Source organism: Vulpes lagopus, chromosome 1 (assembly GCF_018345385.1).
Source record: "Vulpes lagopus strain Blue_001 chromosome 1, ASM1834538v1, whole genome shotgun sequence".
Taxonomy (NCBI): domain Eukaryota; kingdom Metazoa; phylum Chordata; class Mammalia; order Carnivora; family Canidae; genus Vulpes; species Vulpes lagopus.
Genome location: NC_054824.1, coordinates 9,007,915 through 9,029,215, shown reverse-complemented (window position 1 = coordinate 9,029,215; position 21,301 = coordinate 9,007,915). Strand labels below are relative to the sequence as shown.

At 40.6% G+C, this 21,301-nt stretch overlaps 1 protein-coding gene across 2 annotated transcripts in view; it reads right to left on the bottom strand.

Annotated features, from left to right (window-relative positions):
* Positions 1 to 21,301, bottom strand: part of RTN4IP1 (reticulon 4 interacting protein 1) — a 46,060-nt gene that overhangs the window by 14,969 nt on the left and 9,790 nt on the right. For both annotated transcript variants that reach the window (XM_041764914.1, XM_041764924.1), the window contains 2 exons: positions 10,080 to 10,128; positions 3,192 to 3,328 (listed from right to left, as the gene is read on the bottom strand). In XM_041764914.1, the coding sequence (XP_041620848.1) occupies positions 3,192 to 3,328; positions 10,080 to 10,128 (186 nt within the window). The remainder of the gene's footprint in view (positions 1 to 3,191; positions 3,329 to 10,079; positions 10,129 to 21,301) is intronic.

Sequence of the window (21,301 nt, the reverse complement as noted above, 5' to 3'; positions counted from 1 at the left end):
GGCAAACCATAGCGAACTTTTGGGGGCCAGCCTGAGTATGCTGCAGCTTTCCATCAGCAGAGTCTCCGTTCCCTCATGACAAATTCTAGACACATATAAAACTTAAGGTAGAGGGGTTGGCGTAGGCCTCAGTCTCGTGCTGCTATTCCTAGAAGCAGCGGAAGACATGAGAGCAACAGAAACTCTACTATCTAGAAGCCAGCTGTCAGAGACCTAGAGAGACCTAGGTGCTGATGCACAGGCAGGAAGTAGCTGACAACATCTCTCCAAGAGACAGTGCGATTCCTCAAACATATCAAGTGTATTCCTGACATGGTGGCTTTGTATTTGCTGTTATCTTGACCTGAACAAGTGCTCTTCCCTTTGATTCCCTCAGTAATTTATTGAACAAATTTTTATTGAGCATGTATCATACGTTACTACACTGCTCCGGGTGAAGGGGATACAGCAGGGAACCAAAAACAAACAAACAAATAAACAAAAAAAAAAAACACCAAAAAACCCCAAAAAATCCATTCTCCTGGCTGTCTCTGCAAACCTTCTGCTCCAGTGCCTCAGAGGCCTTCTTAAACCCCCCTTTTAATTTTTTTAAAGATTGTATTTATTCATTCATGAGAGACAGAGGCAAAAACACAGGCAGAGGGAGGAGCAGGCTCCCTGTGAGGAGCCTAATGCAGGACTCGATCCTGGACCTCTGGGATCACATCCTGAGCCAAAGGCAGACGCTCAACCGCTGAGCCACTCAGGCATCCCCCAAACTCCTCCTTTTTAAAAAGGGCCTCCCTTGATCATTTTTCCCTGAAACCTTCCTGACTAGAATGGAAGCCCCATGGGAGGGTGGTGGGGTGGGGGTAGGGGGCATTTGTCTTATTCACCACTGTATCTGTATCACGTGTCTGGAACACTGCCTGGCAGGGCTGGTGCTGCAGAGTTGAAGGAGCAGGGATTCGCTGGCTCTTGGCCGTACCACTGTTGGGGAGTGGGCACTGCTGGCTAACAAGGGCTAGGTGGTATCCAATAGGGCTTCCCCTTTGTTTTTTGTTTTTAAAACCCATGAAAATATAATCGACCCATCAACTGGTTTGAACTGCACATGACCACTTATACCCAATATTTTTTTCAATAAACACAACACATATTAAAAATGTATTTTCTCTTATGATTTTCTTAGTAACATCTTTTCTCTAGCTTACTTTATTCTAAGAGTGCAGTATATAATATAACATACAAAATATGTGTTAACTATTATGTGTTATTTTAAGGCTTCTGGTCAACAGTAGGCTATTTAATGAAAGTAAATGTTGGGAAAGTCAGAAGTTATATGCAGATTTTCGATTACACGAAGGTCAGTGCCCCTACCCACACACCGTTCAGGGGTCAACTGTATACTTCTATTCAAAGTGGGCAAGAATAACTGGCTTCTGAAGACTAACAGAAAAAGAGAAAAACCTTTGAAAGAGAAGCAATAAAACATCTTTCCAAACACTCCTCTGTTGTATTCTCAGCTGCAGTTCTGTCCTGGTAGATGAAGAACAGATTAATAAGCACCCTCGCTATTTCTGCCCAAACCACAGTCAGAACCAGCAGGGTCTGAACAAATCACTGAGTCTGCTTCTGTTTGGTACATTAAACCAAACCACAGCCCGGCATTCAGATGTACTGAGAACATCCACAGTACTCTGGTCACCAATATTTTCTACTGCCTTTGTTCCTCTGAAGCCCTTTTTAAGCCAAAACACTGAAAACATGTTTAGCGCTAATCGTATATTTTCATACACTGCCCTATTTGTTCCTGTGGTGACAGATGCCACCAGACAGAACATACCTTCCAATTTTGTCTTCAGACTTCTTACAAACCAACAATAAAAGTTAACTTAAAAATTAACCAAAGGCCCTTTCACGAAAATGGTGCCGAAGGCGAAGAAGGCCCCTGCCCCTCCCAAAGCCGAAGCCAAAGCAAAGGCTTTGAAAGCTAAGAAAGCGGTGATGAAAGGCGTGCAAGTCACACAAAAAAAGAACCGTACATCACCTACATTCCGACAACCCAAGACCCTGCGTCTCCCAAGGGAGCCCAAATATCCTCTAAAGAGCACCCCCAGGAGAAACAAGCTTGATCACTATGCCATCATCAAGTTCCCCCTGACTACTGAGTCAGCCATGAAGAAAACAGAAGACAACACCACACTTGTGTTCGTTGTGGATGTCAAGGCCAATAAGCACCAAGCTTATTGGTGCTTCACCAAGCCTGATTGGTGATCAAACAAGCTGTGAAGAAGATCTAAACTGAGTCTAAACATCTAAACAGTCTAAACATCTAAACAGAAGACAACACCACACTTGTGTTCGTTGTGGATGTCAAGGCCAATAAGCACCAAGCTTATTGGTGCTTCACCAAGCTTGATTGGTGATCAAACAAGCTGTGAAGAAGCTCTATGACATTGATGTGGCCAAGGTCAACATCTTGATCAGACTGGGATCATCTAAACTGAGTCCAGCTGGCTATAAATCTAAATAGAAATTTTTTCACCATAAAAAAAAAAAAATTAACAAAAGACTGGGGCGCCTGGGTGACTCTGTTAATAGTCTGCCTTCAGCTCAGGTCATGATCCCAGGGTCCTGGGTTCAAGCCCTGCATTGGGCTCCCTGCTGAGCAGGGAGCCTGCTTCTCCCTCGCCCTCTGCCTGCCATTCCCGCCCCCCCCACCCCGCCTTGTGCACATGTGCTCTCGCTCTCCTCTGTCAAATAAATAAATTCTTTTTTTTTTTTTTCAAAGATTTTATTTATTTATTCATGAGAGACACACAGAGAGAACAAGGCAGAGACACAGGCAGAGGGAGAAGCAGGCTCCATGCAGGGAGCCTGACGTGGGACTCGATCCCGGGTCTCTAGGATCACGCCCTGGGCTGGAGGCAGCGCTAAACCACTGACCCACCCGGGCTGCCCAAATAAATAAATTCTTAAAAAAATTAACAAAAGACCATGAAAGCAAAATATCTTCCTCAGTATATATATATGTCACTGTGCTGTATGAACACCTGGAATTAAAACAGAAACCACCCCAAATGACTCCTTACGGTGTATTTAAGATTCTAAGATTCCAATGTAATTACAAAGTCAACAAACTATTCAAGCCTGTATGATCAAACGTCCTCGTCCCCACTTCCCAAAGTGAACACCGTTCTAATACATACGGTTTTAAAGATTTCAACTGTTCTTCCACATTTCCAGATTTGTAATCAATTACATCATCTGCCCCAAGCTTCCTAACAAGTTCACTGGCATCCTGAGAGCAAACTGCTGTCACATGAGCATCCCATGCTTTCATTACCTGTCAAAACAAAAACAAAAACAAAGAGGGGGGAACGTAGAAAAACCAGCTATGGTTTTTTTTTTTTTTAAACGCATGGCACCCTGTGTACATTTTTCAGACTTCTCTCTAGAGAACTCTAAGTGCTTCATCTTAACAAGAACTACAGGAAGCCACCTGTCAGAGACCTGGTAAAAATGATTAAAATTTATTCACCAGGAATAAAAATAGGTCTTTTAAGTCTCTCTTTGAACAGCCCTTCACTTTCTTATAATTTGTGGATAAATCCAGGCCATTTGACCTGCAGAGTTTCCCACAGTCTGGGATTTCCGATTGCACACTCAGGGGGCAATTCCACATGCTGCTTCATCCCCTGTGTTTTCTGTTTCAATCTCCTTACAAGACTATGGATAGTGGCTAGCAAAATCATAGCAGGCACATAATGCCTGATCATTGCTCTTTTGTCTTTTCTTAAATTTTATTTACTTATTTATTTACTTATTTATTTATGATAGACCGAGAGAGAGACAGGCAGAGACACAGGCAGAGAGAGAAGCCTGACGCGGGACCCAATCCCGGAACTCCAGGATCTCGCCCTGGGCCAAAGGCAGGCACTAAACCGCTGAGCCACCCAGGGATCCCCTGGTTATTGCTCTTAAGGTCTTACTAGCTGTTTAATGGTGGATGCAAAATAGTGATATTCTTTTTTCATTTAGTAGTTAGAATACTTTTAAAATTAACACCTCCCATCATATATTATTTTGCTTATTCAGGTGTACAATTCGTATAGGAAAGGCAAGACAAATAATTATTTCCCCTTTACCAGTTTATAAAATAAATTAGTTCCCCATCATTTTCCAAAAGTGACCATTTAAAAAAAAAAATGAACTCATGGCTTTAAACACATTTGAAGGGTTTTAATTCATTGTATTACTATCACTGGAACTCAACTTGTCGTATCTTTGAGTTTTTTCAAGTTGGCTCCTAAGTCTCTTTGATACGACTCGAGTAGTCTGATAGTTCTCTTGCTGTTGAATGTATTCTCAGCTCATTCTTGTACATTTTGTGCCCTAGTTCTAGAATCTGCCATTTCTCCAAGAAGTCCTGCATTCTTTTAGTGAGCGATGATCTATCAAGAGGTAGCTTTACATACATAAAGTCTTTTGAGTTCACATTGATACTTCCAATTCAAATTTGAGACTACAAAGCTTTTACTTAACTTCTGTCTATCCTTTCTTCCACACCTAAGATCCTGGCTGTCAGAGACACAGGGTGACAGAATTAAAATATACTATAAATATTCATCTGTTCTATTGTATATTACACACAAAATGATCTCTAAGTAATACTAAGGTTATTATTACTACTACTGAACTGATTAAGGAAAGCATTAGAATTATCATATATGCTCTCCCAGTTCCCTCCACCCCCTTTTTAATAATGGTTGTGCTGCATTTACCTCGTCATAGGCTATGGCTGTTACACAATGTGCTCTCTTTCTAAGCTCATGGTTCTACAGATAAATATACATTTCAACATTTACCAGCAGTCCTTAATTTGAGGTCTCTCCAGTCATTTAGCTGTCAGAAGTTCATGCTCTAGTACATTTCTCAGAAAAGGGTAAGACCGTATTCCTTAACTTCCTACAAGTTATTAACAGTTCGTATGTGACCTTTATACATGAAGGCCAGTTTTGCTGTATGTAAAATTAGTCTTAGTGTACTCTTGCTTGAGTGTCTTAAATATATTACTCCATTCTGCACTGCCCCCCTTCCCGCCCCCGCGGCTTTACAGCACTGCTGTCAAAAAATCTGATGCTAATCTAATTTTACTTCTAGTCACACGATTTTTTTTTTTAAGGTGTCCCAAGGATTTTTTTTTTTCCTTTCTTAAGTAGGCTTCACTCCCAAAGTGGAGCCCAACACAGGGCTCTACCTCATGAGCCTGAGATCATAACCTGAGCTGAGATCACACAACCAATTGAGCCATTCCAGCAGCCCCTTTTTCTTAAAAGCCAGTAATTTTACTAACTAGGGTTTTCCTTGATACTGCTCAATCCAGTTCCATGTTCATGTTCTTAGATAAGTGCTATGGTCATCTAGTATGTAGCTTCAAATCATTAATTTCAAGAAAATAGAGAATTTTCTTGAATTACAGATTTTAGTATTTGTTGTATTCCCTTGTTTTGTTTTCCTCTTCAGAGACTCCTACTATCCATATATCAATCTTCTTTCCTGTTTTCAAATCTGACACTTCCTCTTGAATCTGTTCTTGTTGGTTTCTTTTGTAATTAAAAATTCTTCCTATTTATATATTCTATTTCTCTTTAGGGCATTATGTGTTCTGTTTATTTGCTGTTGAATTCCTTCTAGTTTAGTCTTCAATACTAAATAATTTTGTTTGCTTTTACTTTTTTTTTTTTTTAAAGATTTTATTTATTTATTCATGACAGATACACAGAGTGGGGGGCGGGCAGAGACACAGGCAGGAGAGAAGCAGGCTCCATGCAGAGAGCCCAGCATGGGACTTGATCCTGGGTCTCCAGGATCACACCCCGGGCTAAAGGCAGCACTAAACTGCTGGGCCACCGGGGCTGCCCTGCTTTTACTTTTTTTTCCTGAATTTTTCCAGTTCCATTTTATCTCGTTTTTTTTTTTTTCCATGTCTTGTATACTTTTAATTTTTTAAACTTGTTTTGAAATTGTAGGTCACATTTGGGGATGCCTTCTTGGTGCAGTGAGTAAAGCGTGTGAGTTCAAGACCCATATTGGGTGTGGAGCCAACTTAAAAAAAAATTAGAAATTGTAAGTCACATCTGATCTGTCTTGTGGGCATGTTTTATGATGTGCTGTTACTGTCTATAGATATGTTATTCTACTCTTTATTCTCGTAATAACTTTGTATGATTTTTAACCTTGATAATGTCCTATTACTGTAATTTTGTTAAGATATTTTTGTTGTAAAGTATAAACACGCACAGAAAAGTACATGGAATATAAACATATTACAAAGCAAACAGTATTCTTAGCATCACTCTAGACTAATAACTAGAACATGCACCATGTTCCTGAGCATCCTTACTTTCCCCTTCCCAAAGTTCCCTCACTCCTTTAGAAGTAATACCACCATCTGGACTAGTATGGGACCCTTTCTGCCAACTGCCTCCCTCTACCACCCGCACGCTTTTTTTTTTTTTTTTTAAAGAGTTTAACTCTTTACGTCGGGATCCTTAAACACTACTGTTTAGTTTCACCTGTTCTTGAATGTCATTAAATGGAATGACACAGGCTCTGAATTCTTTCACTATTATTCTGCTCATGAGATTCATGTACCTCACTGTGTGCAACTATAGTCTGTTTTCATGACTATATAACATTCTGGTGTATGAATATACCACAATTTACTTGTCCATTTCACCGCTGTTAAACATTTGAGTTGTTTCCAGTAGGGGATGATATCTCTAATTCTGGTACATAACTTGTGGTAAACATGCACATTAACTGTCCATATAGGGTATATACATAAAAGTGGAATGGTTGGGATCCCTGGGTGGCGCAGCGGTTTGGCGCCTGCCTTTGGCCCAGGGCGTGAACCTGGAGACCCGGGATCGAATCCCACATCAGGCTCCCGGTGCATGGAGCCTGCTTCTCCCTCTGCCTATGTCTCTGCCTCTCTCTCTCTCTCTCTCTGTGACTATCATAAATAAATAAAAATTAAAAAAAAAAAAGTGGAATGGTTGAGTTGGCATAGGGCAATTTATAATGAGATTTAGGGAAATCATTTGGCATCATCTACTAAGTGCTTGGACTAATTCATACTCTAACCAGCAGGATATGGTATTTCTCTTTTCCTTCCACCCTCTCTCCTTTTCTTTTCTTCCATCTAGTTTTTAATTAACTGACATTTGCTCTGTCTCTGGACCAGGACCTGGGTGTCTAAGTCTGGGCTGTTCTAACCAAATACCCCAGACTGGGCAGTATATAAACAGAAATGAATTTCTCACAGTTCTAGAGGCTGGAAGTCTGAGATCAAAGCATCAGCAGGGTCACATTCTGTTGAGAGCGCTCTTCCTGATTCACAGCCAGTGCCTTCTGTGTCCTCAATATGGTGGAAGGGCTATGGAGTTCTATTGGACCTCTTTCATAAGGGCATTAATGTCACTCATGAGGGATCTGCCCTCATGGCTAGTCATCTCCCAAAGGCTGTCCTCCTAATACCATCACACTGGGCATTAGGACTTGAACATATGAACTTATGAGGGCTACAAACATCTAGACCATAGCAGTATCTAATGATGAATGACAATGAAGTTAAGGGCAGCCCGAGTGGCTCAGCAGTTTAGCACCGCCTTCAGCCCAGGGCGTGATCCTGGAGTCCCGGGATCGAGTCCCACGTCAGGCACCCTGCATGGAGCCTGCTTCTCCCTCTGCCTGTGTCTCTGTCTCTCTCATGAATAAATAAATAAAATCTTTAAAATAAAAAAAACTTAAAATTCAAAATTTAAGCAATTTAAAAGCACACAATTCATTACATACATTCACAATGTTGTGCGACCATCACCACTGTCTAATTCTAGAACATTTTCCTCATCTCAAAAATAAACCCCATGCCCATTAAGCAGTCATTCCTCCTGCCTTTCGCCCCCAGCTCCTGGCTTTCTATCTCTATGGATTTGCTTCTTGTAGACAGGATATAAATGGAATCTTACAATGTGATCCTTTGTGTCCAGATTCTTTCACTTAGCATAATGTTTTGAAGGTTTATCAATGTTGTATCCATGCTTCAGGACTTCATTCTTTTTAATGGCTGAGTAATAGTTCACTCTTGCATATACCACATTTTGTTCATTCATCAGTTGATAGACCTTAGGGTTGCTTCTGCTCTTTGGCTACCATGAATACTGATGCTGCTATGGACATCCGTGTACCCATTTTTGCCTGAACATGCATTTTCATTTCTCTCAGGTATATACCTAGGAATGGAATTGCCATGTCAGACGGGAATCCTAGGTTTAACATTTTAAGGAACTTCCAGGTTGTTTTCCATAGCGACTGCATTTTACATTCCTCCTAGTGTGGACAAGGGTTTCAGTTTCTCTGCATTCTGGTCAACATTGTTATTTTCCGTTTTTTCTTTTTTTAGATTTTATTTTTTTAAAAAAGATTTATTTATTAATGAGAGACACAGAGAGAGAGGCAGAAACACAGGCAGAGGGAGAAGCAGGCTCCCTGTGGGAAGCCTGATGTGGGACTCAATCCTGGAACTCCAGGATCACGCCTAAGCCGAAGGCAGATGCTCAACCCCCAAGCCACCCAGGTGTCTCCGTTTTTTTTTTAAATAGCCATTTTAGTCGGTGTGAAGTGATCTCTTACCATGGTTTCGATTTGCATTTCCCTAATGACTAATGATGCTGGATATCTTTCCATGGGCTTATTATCCATTTGTATATTTTCTCTGGGAAAAACAGTCTATTCATGTCCTTGGGTAAATTTTTAATTGGGTTGTCTTTTGTTAAATTCTAAGAATTCTTACATTTTCTGGATATTATACCCTTATTAGAGAATTGATTTGCAAATATTTGGCCCCTGTTTTGTCTTTTTCCTTTTTTAATGGGGTCTCTTGATGTACAAAAGCTTTTAATTTTCAGAAGTCCAATTTGTTGGTTTTTGTTGTCGTTGTTATTTTACTTCTGTTGTGTTTTGGGTGTCATACCTAAAACTCTGTTGCCAAATCCAAAGTCATGAAGATTTACTCTTCTTTTCTTCTAAAAGTTTAATAGTTTTAGCTCTACCCAGGGTGATTTAGTTTTCACATATGACATGAAGTAGGGGGCCAACTTCATTCTTTTGCATGTGGATATCTAGCTGTTTCAGCACCATTACTTATATTAAAAAGACTACTCTTTTCCATGTTTAATGGTCTTGCCTTCCTAGTCAAAATTCAATTGGCCACAGGTGTATGGTTTTATTTCTAGATGCTCAATTCTATCTCACTGATCTGTATGTTTATCTTTATGCCAGTATCACATTGTTTTGGTTACTATAGTTTTGTATTGTTTTAAGATTGAGAAATGTGCATCCTCCAACTTTGTCCTTTTTAAAGACCGTCAATTTGGGTCTCTTGCAATTCCATATACATTTTAGGATCAGCTTGTTCATTTAGGCAAAACAGGCAGTTCTCATTGATAGGATTGCACTGAATCTGTAGATCACTTTGGGGGAATACTGCCATCTTTATAGGATTTTGACCACTGCATGTCTATATACATTCTAGAAACAACTTATCCATTTCTACCAAATTACAAATTTCTATCTGCCTGCACTACCCCTAGCCTTCCTCCCTAAAAGTTTTCCTATAGTTGCTATAGAGGATAACCACAAACTAAGTCATATATTAAACTCCTAGAAAAGTTGATGCTTTCTTCCACATTAGGAAATTTCTTCTTAGAAGAACAAGCTGAGGAGCACATAGGTGGCTCAGTGGTTGATCGTCTGCCTTTGGCTCAGGTTGTGACCCTGGGGTCCCAGGATCAAGTCCCGTATCAGGCTCCCTGCATGGAGCTTGCTTCTCTCTCTGCCTGTGTCTCTGCCTCTCTCTCTCTCTGCATCTCTCATGAATAAATAAGTAAAGAAGAAGAACAAGCTGAAATTATGATGAATTTACTGAGTCTACCTTCCTCTCAACTATTATGAAAAAATAATTTATAATATGTTAATTTATAAATTCATGGGAATCATCTTTCTAATCCCAGATTTAAAAAAAACTGTCTTACCTGTATGGCAAAAGTACCAACTCCGCCTGAAGCACCCAAGATTAAAACACTGCAATGCAAAAGAAACCGCAATCAATGAAAATATTAAGTCAACGTAACTGGATAAATAAACAAGAGGTTTTCACCATGAAGTGGTTCAAAGATACATGATCCCAAAAGCAAATAATCATTCACTTCCTAAGATTACACAAGGATTTTAAGTTCTCCAAGAATCTATAAATGCTTAAACATTCTATGAACTCTTTACCAAGAATACCAAATACCAAAAATACCAACATATTGCATTTTTTTTTTAAGTCACTCAGACGGTTCTTGGTAACATCTGCCTCACAATTTTTCCAGACTAAAATTACCATAGCTTTCTTTATAGGAGGGAGCTTTGGGATCCTTTTTAGCGTGTTACAGTAGATTCAGTAGCTCTCTAAGAAAAATCATATTCCCAACCACATTCCTGACAAAGTGGAATAAATGTCTTTTGTTCAAACCTGTCCCGACAGGCACATCTACTTTCATAAATGGAAATCAATCTTATCCTCAATTTGGCTTCCTGTTAAAGCAGATGAATCTGTCCTCTCAGTACAAATAATGTTGGGCTCCAGGTTTTTCTATCTATGCTTACTGCAGCCTTCTTGTTCCTCTAGACCAAGGGTATTCAGCTTGGAGTTTATGGATGAGTTCACATAGAGGTGTGAACCCTCTGAAATTGTGAACTAATTTGAACTAATTCTAATAACATGCAAAATTTGGTGTGATTCTACAGGCATGCACTGGGGAGGAGAGGGATCCAGACTAATTTTCCCAAAGAAATATGTGACCCAAAAGAGAATCACTAGTCAAGAATCACTACTTTACACATGCTTACATTTCCTTATTGAACAGAGCCAGAGCACCAGAGAATTGCCTATTTGAACTGCAGTTTCAGGTCCCTAAAAAATAATTTGTACTGAACTGCACTTTGGTGTTATGCTACCAGCCTAGAATGAGGGACGTTATCAAAAGCGTTTGACACCACATTAGCTAAGGAGATACTGTTGAGATAATTCTTCATTCGTTTTATGAGTATGCACAGAAAAACATTTTTCTAAAGCCTACATGCTGGGAGTAGCTGAGCTTCTATTTATGTCACTATAAACTTCATAACTGCTGGTTGTGGGTCCCTCTTCCCTCTCTCTTTGCCCCCATCTCCTCAACTCTGTACCTCACTCCACTCCAGCCACACTGGCCTCCCTGCTGCTCCTGAATGTGCCAGACAAGTCTTCCACTGCAGTACTCTTCAGAGATTTCTTTTGTCTGATTTGCTATTCCTCGAATATCCTCAAGGCTCTCTTCCTCACCCTGTCTGCACTCCCCATCTTACCTTATGTTCCATTTTATTGCCACTATACCATCTAACATCCTACATCGTTTTACTATTTTGGGGGTTTGGATTCCATGCCTCTCCTACCACCCTTAACACGCCAGTCCTGGGTTCCCACCATCTCGGTCCCAGCCCAAAATTACTTCCTCTCTCTCTCCGCTCCAGTTTCACCAAATTTGTGGGTCCCTCTTTAATTTGGGGACTAGAAAAGTGCAGAAGATTTTGTCACCTATCTCTAGCCAGTGCACAGAACCTCAGGACATGCATTTTGTCTACAATCTTAACCCTAGTTTCATTTTGTGTTTTTCTCTCTTACCCAAATCACAGAAGGTTTGTCACCCTTTACATCTTAAAAGTTACTGCTAAAATCTGAGCCAGCTATTATTCCCTTTGAAATTAATACCACTAAACGTAATTAAAACAGGTCTTCTTGTAAATTGTGTTCCTTCCAGAAAAATTACTTTTAATTTTTGAAGAATTGTAAATTGCAGAGAATGAGGGAAAAATTTAAAGATGAACTCCTCTAAAAATCCTTCGATTTGGGGCACCTGGGGGGCTCAGTAGGTTACAGCCTCTGCCTCTGGCACAAGTTGTAATCCCAGGCCCTGGGATCATGCCATGTTGGGGGTCCCTTCTCAATAGGGAGTCTGCTTCTCCCTCTGCCCCTCCTCCTGCTTGTGCTCCCTTGCTCTCAAATAAAACCTTTAAAAAATAAAGATAAAAAGAAAATCCATCAATTCATACAGTAATAGCTCAAGTGCTTACTAAATGGGGGGTGAGGGAGGTGGAGGTAGGAAGCATGAAAACTGCCTCACAGATATATCCAAAAATTAAGTCTTCCAGGGACACCTGGGTGGCTCAGTCAGTTAAGTGTCTGTCATCAGCTCAGGTCATGATGGACCTGAGCTGCACTGGGCTCCATGCTGAGCAGGGCATCTGTTTCTCCCTCTGCCTTTGCCCCTTCCCCTATTCATGCTCCCTCCCCTCTTCTTTCTCTCTTTCTCTCTCTCTCTCCCCACACCCTCCTCCAATAAACAAAATCTTTAAAAATTTAATTTATCCACGAAATATTCTACTCTTTCACTCTGGCCCATTCCTATTTACAGAAATGTAGCAAGTCAAACACTCATTTAGATCCTTCACAATCTACTCTTTAGCTCAACTTGACTTCTCACCATTTCCTGAACAGAACTCTCCATCTCAGCCCAAGTCCTGTACACAATGGCTCAGACCTCAGATAACTTCACTGCCTGCCCTTGAAACCCAACTCCAGCTTTCCTGCACAACACCCCTAAGAGAGTGCCAAACTGGGAATCAATGCCATGTGGCATTAGCCGCGTTGTTAACTTTCACCATACACTTGCTTCCCAAGCCATTCTGGAAGCCTTCAAGGGCAGAGACCTCACATTATGCCCAGCATTGGGCATATTACCCTGGATATAGCAGATGGTGGATGTCTTCTGACTTTAAAAATCATCTGAATCATTATATCCTGCAGTCAAGATAACTGCTACTACCTCAAGTGAGGGAATCACCTAGCTATTTGTGGAAAAAAAGCCTGAAATTCATTTCTACTTTTCTCCCTGGTAAGGCTGGATTAAAAGGATACCTGATATAATGGCTGCTTAAGGATCCAACTGCCAGACACATCTCCAACCTTATTATTGTCAGTTCATCATTTCCCCATAACTCTTGATCCAAAGCAGCCTTATTCCCCCAAATAATAAAGCAAAAATGTTACACAGCAGCGCTGGGCAGAAGAGGGAGTGGTTCTACAGAGGCAGCTTCAGTTCCTGATGTTGCCACTTGATGGTGCCCCAAGTGCAAAACAGGCGAGGGGCAAGCCCATTGAAGTACAGCATACAGTCAGCCAGCCCATAAAGACCTGGAGACACGTCATTCTCAGGTCCTGCTAGCTCCATGTTTTGTGCAGATTCAACTAGAGCCCGCACTTTTCTTCAAAGAAAGTCCCCCAAAAAAGGACAGCAGGCAAAATGAATTTTCAAGCCAGCAATAGGTCGGTTAGTCCTCCGTGGTTTGAAGTCCCGTGGCTGAACTAACTATTCTTGTACTCTTCAAAGCACTTCCGACACAAAGGGAAAATAGCTGCTGTTGCTTACCCCCAGTGGCCCTCCACTGAAGTGCTCTAGAGTGGAAAGGCTTTCTACCCAGCTTGCTATAATGGTCACACTATATATTCAAGCTTCACTGAAGCAGAAGTCTATTTGCTAGAGTGAAGAATATTGCTTATTGTATAGAACAAGTACCCAGGAAATACTCTATTTGGAAAAAGTACTACAATTCAAAATTGCTAAGATTTTTAATCATGTTCCTCCCTTACTTCCTAAATTCACATGTGAAGCTCTTTTTGAAGGCCATGAGATTCACACTGTGGCAGATATTAAAAATATGGAAGAAAGTATGAATTGACACTGCATATGCATTCTGAAGCCTTACAATCTGATTTTCTCTGTCACTGTCCAATCTCTCAATTCTGCCTAAACTAAGGTACTAAGTCAGCGGTGGCTTCTTTTCCATGACTAAGTCACTTTTAATCCCATATCTGGGTACCTAAGTCCCTCTACAATCACATTTTCAGTATTCCAGCCTTAAGAAGCAAGGCCTCAACCCTGACTGCCTTGTGAATAAAAAAATACAGGAAACATACTACAAAATAGGCTGAGATCCAGAAGTAAGGAATAATCTTTCAAATTTGTATATCCTGGCCTAGCCCCAGAAAAGTGGAATGCCAGGGCTGGGGATCTAGATACCTGGGTTCTAGTCCCAACTCTCTCACTAACAAATCTGCAGGCCTCATTTTCATCTCCTGTGAAATGATGATCACCCTAGGAGTCAGTGAAAAGGAAAAGTTGGCATTTTCAATCTTATTTAAGGTTTATATTTGCTTTCCCCATCTTTCTAACATAAAACTATAGGACCTTCAGGATTCCCCCAGACCACGTACTCGTGGGAGGGAAAAAAGCCACATCTCAAGATTAGAGTGCCCTCTATTTAAAGTCCTAATGGCTCAGAAAGAAAGATGAGTTAAATATGGCTCTTTAGAAATAGTCTTTAAAACCTAAGGATGATGCTGAAAACACCTAATTTCTTTTTTTTATTTCTCATACTACTTTAAAATCTGGGGGGGGGCGGGGGGGGGAAGGTGGTGAAAGAGAGTAAAATATAACATAATATGCTAAGTTTACTCCCTAAAGTGAGAAACTTAATCTGAACAAGTAGAATAGAACTACAAAACAAATCAACCACACTTGGCCGAGATAGCCGGATTGGTGTGTCCCCTTCTAAGCCTCCGTAATTCATGTAGACATCCCCCAATTTGCAGAAGAGTTCATGTGTGAATTAGTTGTTTGGAACTTTAAACACATTTTCCCATGAAAACAAAGCTATTTATATATGTTGGCTCAGTGCCCAGGGTAGCCATTTATTAAGGTTTAGTTAACCCATAATGGACCAAGAACCTCATACACAGTGTAACAATGATTCCGTGGGAAATGAAACTCAGAATTTTAACCAGGAGTACTGGGAATGCATTTCCCTAAAAGGACAGGCAGTGGGAACCATACCAAATCGCCAGTTCCTTCAATCTTCTGTAGAACAGAGAGAAGAAAGGAGGACAGGAGGAAGGAGTGTTTATGATGGCAACCCTAGGATGGATAAGGGGCAGAAGGAACACAGGCAGAGAAAGATTTACCACGGAGCTGACGGGGTTCAGGATAACGCACCTCAAAACACCTTGGCATACTTAATCTTTTAAGGTAAAGGCAGTTGAGAAGCAGTATGTATAGGAAGGACTCCCTGACCTTCTCCCCTGAGGCAGGTCATAAGATCCTCATATGAGAAGTGTGCTCCTATACCTGGAGGACAGGGACATCCTTATCTCCAAGACAGAGGATACAGCAAGGAATCCAAATGAATAGGCCTTGTTAAATTTCCCAGTTAACTATACTCAGCTCATACCTTCTAATCTAGCACTTTTTTTTTTTTTAAAGACTCTTCACTCTTTATCAAACTAGCCTAAAAAACACTCGGGTTTAATCACTTCTTCAGATCTTCATTTCGTTATGAAGGTCTCAGGTCACATAAAACTTACATTAGATAAATTTGTGTGCTTTTCCCTTTTTAATCGGTCTTTTGTTACTAGGGTTCCAGGCAAGAACTTGGAAGAATAGGGGGAAACCATATTTCCTTCCCTACACGGCCAATGAAGTTTAAGATCCAAGCCCTTTAACTTACACAAGGCCCTGAGAAAAGCCACAGCAAAATATTTGTGTGGACATAGATTTCTGTAAAATTTGCAAAAGATATGCTAATGAAGGATGGCAAAATATGCCGCCCCAAAATATACCACTTCGGCATAAGGATTATTTTGAGCTGAAGGCAGTTAAGAAGCAGCAGATATAAGAAAACTCTGCCCTTCCTCTATTAGCCTAAAAGCAGGACATAAATTTATAAAGGTGCACCTCCTCTCCTGGCTATCATGAAAGACAAAGGTTAAGGTTCTAAAGTTACCTCCAGGGATTATCACTGGAAAAGGCACCCAGTGAAATCTGTATAACAACTTTTACTTTGCTTTTCCTGGTAACTTCTTCACAACTGGCCTCTCCTACATGTTCCTCTCTTCTGTCTTTAGCTAAAGACAGTATTTTAGCCTGAATTGGAAGCTACACGTTTGAGTGTCTTGTTTTCCCCTGGTAGCTCATGTACATGAGGTATACATGTTAATAAACTCCTGTTTTTCGGGGATCCCTGGGTGGCGCAGTGGTTTGGCGCTTGCCTTTGGCCTAGGGCGCGATCCTGGAGACCCGGGATCGAATCCCACATCGGGCTCCCGGTGCATGGAGCCTGCTTCTCCCTCTGCCTGTGTCTCTGCCTCTCTCTCTCTCTGTGACTATCATAAATAAATAAAAATTAAAAAAAAAACTCCTGTTTTTCTCTTGTTAATCTTTTATTACAGAAGTCTCAGCAGAGAATTCAGAATGGTAGAGGGAAAATGACTTTTCCTCCTCCATTAACGACAATCAGTTAAAATTTCTGTCTCTTTCCATTTCTACACCCTCCATTATGCTTCCTCTTGTGACAAGTAACACCAGATTTGGTTGAAGGGAAGCAGATTTGGAAACACATTTGCTTTGGGTTTAGCGGAAAATACTGATGTGGTTCATAGTCCTTTGAGTAAAGTTCTTGCAGGCAACCCTGGCTTAAGAATGCCTTCCAGGAATATTCCTACTTCCCACCAAAATGACACTAGGCATCAGGAAATTATTTTTTTATTGTGAGATGGCTAAGTATCATGGTTCCTAGCACTAGATTATGCAAATAGCAAAGGAGAAAAATGGTTAAACAAGTTTGAGATATACAAAACCAGAAGCTTGTCCATGAAAATTCTTCCAATTACGAGACCTGTAAAAACTTACAATACGCCACACTAGTAAAGTTAATTCGTGTAACAGGACCCACAAAATGGAGGCTACCCCAGTGGCCAGGCCCATGTCATAAATCTAAACCTAAGTCAGTCCGCACTACAAAGAATGCATCGCTGTCAAGGAAATCTAACACCAATCACAACCCTCTAACTCAGCTTGGCTAGCTTACCTTAACAGAGCAAACAGGCCCTGCTAGCCTTATAAGGAAACCACTGACCTCCTAGGTAATCATGCCATTTCCGTGCTGCCTCTTCTAATGCTCCATAAAACTCACTCTTGCCCAAATCCCTCAGGAAGAGTGCTCCCCTGCTTGAGGCACTGTGCTCCACAATCTGTGCATTGTTTTTCCCTTGAGTCAAGGATAGACACATTATTACCTTGTATTAGTTTTGTCATTTGATACCACCACTGGGAAGACATCAACCAACTAGTGAAGGAGGGTTGATTAAAATGCGTAAGTATTTTAGGCCTATTCACTGCATAAGAAAACTTGAAATGCCTTGAGATCTTACAGCCCCCACGTTAAAGGAAACGTGGAAGACATTTTCCCTGGTTTGACAACCATCCTAAATTTCCTGTGACACCAACAATGAGTTGTGCTGTGGAAGGGGAGCAGAGTTTGGAAACAGTATCTGGTTTTGGCTTAAGGGGAGTGCCAGTTAGTGGATGTTCACAATCCAGAGGACTGAGGGTGGCGGTCAGCCCATCTTGTCTGGCACGAGTTGAGCTTAAAACTCGAAGGGGACTACTGACTGAAACTCAGCAGAGAGGCTAGGGTGAGAAACAGATCTGCAAGCTACCAGAACAGGCACAGAAGCTGGGAGCAGCTAAGAGACCTCTGGGAGACCGAGAGCCTTGACGGAGTGGACCCTGGGGCCACGGCAACAGTTCAAGGCTGGAGAAAGAGAGGATCCTCTGAAGATTACAAGAGATGGCCAAAAAGGCAGGAAAACTAAAGGAGTCTAGTATCCTGAAACCATGGAAAATATGAGTCTTAAGGAAGCAGTCGGCGGTGCCATATACTTCACAGAGGTAGATGCTAAGAACTGAAAAAGGTCACGTGGTTGGCCACTTAGTCACCTATGACCTGGGGGGGAGGGACAGCTGCTAAGTTACAGCGCCCGCCCTGCAGAGCACAAGGCTTCAGAGCTCCCCCCAGAAAGCTCACTGGTAAAACACAAAGTGCCAACAAAGTTTTCTGCTATTCCTTTAACTGAGCCCTCCTGGGGCCCCAGACAAATAGGTCCCAAGGCAGAGACAAGGTTCATTTGCATCACACTGGCCAGAGCCTCCACCCTCCCTCTCCTCTTCCTCCCAGCCAAGCGAGTTTCTTCCTGCTAGCAAATTGAGGGGCTTCTTTCTTCTTCCTCTTACCCCTCTAACCACACCACGCGGTCAAGTGCAAATGAAACCCCAAGGTCCACAGAGGTGGTGGGAGCAGAGTGCAGATAAACAGGTGGGTGGTGGGGTACAGAACAGGGTGAAGGCATCTGAAGGAAGGAAGCTGTGTTATAATTACCGTCTAAGCACAGGGGTTGGGCGGGGTGGAGGTGGGGGGTGTAAAACCAATGGTTTCAAGCTGGAGCCTAATTCTGTAACAATTAATCAGACACCCAAATTACAATTATATGACAATTTTACTGTCATAAAGCCTAATCTCAAATAACAAACAATAAACAGCATTTCTAAATTCACTGCATAGAGTTTCAAGTATAATACAATTTAAAAGTGAAATTTATTTTGTAGAAGAGGAATGGTTCAATTTCTAACACTTTCTAATACTTCTGTCAAACAGAGTGAAGTACAACTTTCCCAGTAAAAGATGAATTTCAGGTAGATCATGAAATATTCAAGATGTACCATGACACTACCAATAAATATAACCATCAGACTAAACCACTTTCAAAACATATCTGGTGTAACTGCTTTTTAGAACATTTCTATCATCTTGAGAGCCCCAGGTTATCTATGTTTTCCAACCTAATAAATCATGAAGAAACTATGGATGGGCTACTAAGAAAAAATCATTTCATCTGACAGTTTCTAGTGATATCAAAGTGTGAACAAAAATGATATATTATGTGACATCAGTATTTTTTTTTACATTATTAAACTATCACCTTGGTTAACATGCTCAGTTATTGCAGAAATATAATTATATAACAGAAAAAGAAAAAGTAAACACATTGAACCCTCATTTTAGAAAGTTCTGTTTTAATTTCAAAACACTGTTATAAAGAAATCCTGTAAAATCTTCCAAAGTGCTTGATGGGTATTTGTGTCTTTTTGTTTAATTAACTAGTTAGGAAAACAGACTATTAGCCCTTGTTAACAGACACTGACTGGCTTTATTGCAGACTAAAACAAGCCTTAATGTCAACAGTTAATAGAATAATTATGGCTTAGAGAAACCAAAATATGCTCCACCATTCACTATGAATAGTCAAACTGGAAAAAGCCACTTTGGACATTGGAACCTCTGAGTTTATATATAATAAAATCCCACTTTAGTCATAATTTCTTCATGTAAAATTATTTTTTATAGTATTTTAAGGTGCTCACATCTCTCATTTGATTCTCACAAATAAGGAGTTGGGAGATGTAAACCATTATTACCATCCATGTATAACTGCAGTAAACAGATTTCCTAGCACCACGGGCCAAGTTCTCACTGCCAATTGAAACAAAGACATCCTACAGGTCAGGTGAGAATGCAGGAGATTCAGGATATGAGTGAGTGAGGCTCTTTATAATGAATTTCCCTCCAGTTTGATTAATATGTGGCTAAATCAATGAATATACCAACTCAATACACTATATAAAGTATAAAACTTATAAAGTATAAAATTCTCCACTTCTCAAAGCTCCCCTAACAACCTACATTGTCCTCCATTCAGTAACCTGGAGGAAACTGCAAAGACTCCAGAAATGGCATGTAAGGGGTCACTTGATGAGTCAGCAGCAGAGTGGAGAGTAGGACCTCAGGTTCTATTTCCCCAGATCCAAGTTGTCATTGCTTAAACAGAAGCTAACACAGTACCAAGGAATTACTCACAAAGCCAACAATAAAATAGGGGCACAGATCCATGTACCTGAGAAAGGACAGCTAGAGTGGTTTTCTAAATTGCTTCTTCTAGATACTAAAAACAAACATGCCTGGAGCCCTGAACTGGCAAAAGGAATGAGAGCTCTCTGACCATAGCAAAGTATGGTCACATGCAAGCATGGAAAGTGTAATATTTTTAAGGAAAAAACAAAACAATAAAGCATCAATGTCAATGCAGAGCCTACAATAATAATAAAGGTCTAAAAACCCTGAATTTTACAGGGCTATTAATGAAGACAAACCATTAGAAAAATCTATGTGGCCAGACTAATTTAAACAAAGTAGGTGACCTAAATGGTAACTTCAAAAGCTTAAAAAAATAAACAGGGTTGACCTTTAGAATAAATATTTGCTTTGAATTCTACAATAAAGGGTAGCACCTCATTAGATGAATCATCTTCACACTGCTTTCAGAAATACAGCTATTAAGCTTTCATTAAATCCAAGCCTTTATAACCCAACACATTAAGTGTAAAGTGTAAGGTTTCACAACAGTGTAGTTATCTCACCTGTGCTAATCCTTAGTAATCAAAAAAACTCATTTTAATTTATTAAAAAACTGACCTCCAGATTTCTCTCCTTTATCACAATCATTAAATGGTTCTTAGTACCTAGTTTTCTCACCAAAAAGTAAAATCAGTTTTCCCTATCACACCAACTCTCTAAGATACAAGGAATATAATCTCACTGCTAGTAACAGTAGCCACCATTTACTGAGTGCCTTCCATGAGCCACAACCTGTGCTACTACTTTTACTTGTGCTATCTCCTTTATTAAAACTCAGAGAAGTGTGGGCCACCCATCTAGAAAGCAGCAGAATCTGGATATGGACTCAAGTACACCTAAGACATTTCTATTCACTGTGCTGTTGCTAACTAAAACAGTAAAGGCCTTGAAGCACAAGAATTGACCCAAAGGATGCCAAGCAGTAGGCCTAAGAGAACTCAAGAACATTCATCAGTGTTTGGCAGTCTCTTTATATCTGGTCTTCAGAGAAATCTGCAAGTCAGAGAACAAATCCTAGCAGAGGTAGGAAAAAAAAAACAAAATCTCCCACCAGTACTTTGACATCATTCTTTAGAAAAGGTAAAAGGTAATCCTTAAATCTTTTAAGAATCTAGCCAAAGCTATGGATCTTTTTTTAAAAAGATTTTATTTATTCAAGACAGACAGAGAGAGAGAGAGAGAGGCAGAGACACAGGCAGAGGGAGAAGCAGGCTCCATGCAGGGAGCCCGACGTGGGACTCGATCCCAGGTCTCCAGGATCATACCCTGGGCTGAAGGTGGCGCTAAACCACTGCGCCATCGGGGCTGC